Consider the following 2236-nt stretch of genomic DNA (forward strand, 5'->3'; position numbering starts at 1 on the left):
TTTCAAGCCTGGTTTAAACCAGGGATACTTCCAAGCCCACTAACCAGGTTTGATTTCCAACAACAACACCCCCTCCTCTTTGATTCTGCTAGCATCAGAAGCTTCCCCCGAACAGCAGGCTCGAACTAGTAACAACAACATCAGACAAGGATCCTTTGATGGGAACTGTCAACAACCTGCACCCCCCCCCCAAAAAAACCCTGGTTATCCCCAACTAATCCTGGCCTGTAGCCATCCTTCCCCAATCAGGCTATATTCAAGCTAGGTAATGAAGCTGCTGGAGGAAGTTGTGTGTTATTATATTATTATTGATTTTATTATTGTTATTAAATGGGTTGTTATACTATCCCCCACCTCCCCAAAAATGGAAGAGGGGTTGTAAAAAACTGGTGAAAATAGACCAGCTTTCTTGCTTTTCTCCCTCCATCCCGGGTTGTTTAATCTAAGATAAATTCTCCACAACAAGAGGGGATACGGAGGACAATAAAATGCCCCCCCCAGCCACACACACACACACATCAGCCCCAAAGAGACCCGTGCAATAAGGAGAATTGTGATATATCTTCCCCTCCCCAGGATGGTTTCCATAGGGAGAAAACCAGTGTTAGGGGGTTGAGGGGAGGGGGGAGCAGCAGCTGCTGGCTAGGGAAGGTGAGGATAGGTGGGGTTCCATTATTTGCTCATTTGTGAGGAGGGGGTGGTTGACACCTCAGCAATTTCCAGGGAAATGGTGAGGGGGGGGAAGGAGGAATGGAGAAATATATATATATATTTAATGGTCTCTCTCTTTGCAGGCCAAGAAGGGGTGTTGTTGACACTGAGCAGGAGGGAAAATGTCTCCCGGTTCGGGCTGGGGAGGGGGAAGATAGGCTTAAGCCCACCCACCCCCCTTTCTAAGGGGGAAATCGGAAGGAGTCTCCAACATTGGGGGGTTTAATTTGGGGAGGGGGTTCTTCCAACCACAGGGCTTAGGCTATGCCTCTTTTGAGGCCTGGTGGGTTTACCCCCCCGACATGGATACCCCTGAAGGAATTTGGGGAGGGGGTGGCCAATTTCTCTCTAATTTGGGGAGGGGGTGTTTTTTTATGCCTTGGCTACCTTAACACCCACCCACCCCTTTTAAAAAAAGCCCACCCAAAAAGAGACTCCCCCCCCCACTCCAGCTCTCTTGCTTCCTCTCCTTCCTTGCAAACCTGTGACAACTTGGCTCTCCCCCAACCCACCCACCCAATTTGGCAGCCCCCTCTCCTGCCAAAGGGGGCTGGTTCTCCCCCTTTTGGGGGGAGAGGAGGCAAAGTTTGGGATATTGGGGAGAGGGGGGAGAAAACATGGCCTGTTTTCTCCAGTTTGGATGGAGTAAAGGGGAGGGGGGGTTCCTGTTTCCCCCCCCCAGGCTCTAGTTTGGGGGGGGGGGTCCCAGCACCTGGACCCTCCCCTCCCCAAAAAGGAGGTCTCCAGGAGCCCCCTCCCTTTCATTGCTTCTGCAAGGGGAGCCCCCCCCCTCAGACATTCTCCGAGGAGGGGGCTCCCCAATTGTTACTTCGCCCCCCCCAGTCCCACGCGAGAGGGGGGCAAAGGAGCCCCCCCCTTTCGTTCTCCCCCACAAAACAGCCCCCTCCCCTTTTCTCCAGGAAGGATACAGCTTGACCACGTCGGTGTCCATCCGCCTCTTGCCCGGGCTGGGGGAGGACATGGTGCCCCCCCGGCCGGCGGCCCCTCCCGGGCGGAGTCTCGAGCGAGGCCTGTCAGGACCCCTCGGCGCGCGGGGACTGTGGGGGGGGGGACGCTTCGTCGGGGAGGGGGCCCGCGGTGCGCCTGCGCGGAGGCCTCCCTCGCGGCCCCTCCCTTCGCGAGCCGGCTCTTCCTGCCCCGCGGCTGCCCCCCCCCCTCCGCTGCCGCCGCCGCCGCTCGGCTTCTCCTTCTCCTTCCTCCGCCGCCGCCGCCGCCGCTTCCTGCGCCCGCCCGCACCCCAATCGCCGCTTCTGCTGCTCGCTCGGCCGCTCGCTCGGCTCTGCCAAAGCCTCTCGCTGGGCTCCTGACGTCACCCACAGTGACCTCATCGCCCGGGGCTGGCCTCATTGGGCGGCGGGGGAAAGCCACGCCCTCCTGGGGGGCGGAGGCTTCCTCCCCCCCTCCTCGGGAGGCATGTCGGGAGAGGTAGTTTCTCCGCTTGCTGCTCAAGGCTTCAGAGCTCTTTCCAGGCCTCTCCCTGTCAAGAGGCGGGTTCAAATCCTTA

At 58.2% G+C, this 2236-nt stretch overlaps 1 protein-coding gene across 1 annotated transcript in view; it reads right to left on the bottom strand.

Moving 5' to 3' along the window:
- Positions 1-2000, bottom strand: part of UBE2H (ubiquitin conjugating enzyme E2 H) — a 44062-nt gene extending 42062 nt beyond the window's left edge. Inside the window, exon 1 of the mRNA XM_087722650.1 lies at positions 1641-2000. Within this exon, the coding sequence (XP_087578776.1) occupies positions 1641-1693 (53 nt within the window). The 5' untranslated portion in view covers positions 1694-2000. The remainder of the gene's footprint in view (positions 1-1640) is intronic.
- Positions 2001-2236: the final 236 nt, after the last annotated feature.

This window comes from Thamnophis sirtalis, unplaced genomic scaffold (genome assembly GCF_051295495.1).
Source record: "Thamnophis sirtalis isolate CommonGarterSnake01/CBP01778 unplaced genomic scaffold, rThaSir2_p1.2 scaffold_9, whole genome shotgun sequence".
In the NCBI taxonomy this organism is placed as follows: Eukaryota; Metazoa; Chordata; class Lepidosauria; order Squamata; family Natricidae; genus Thamnophis; species Thamnophis sirtalis.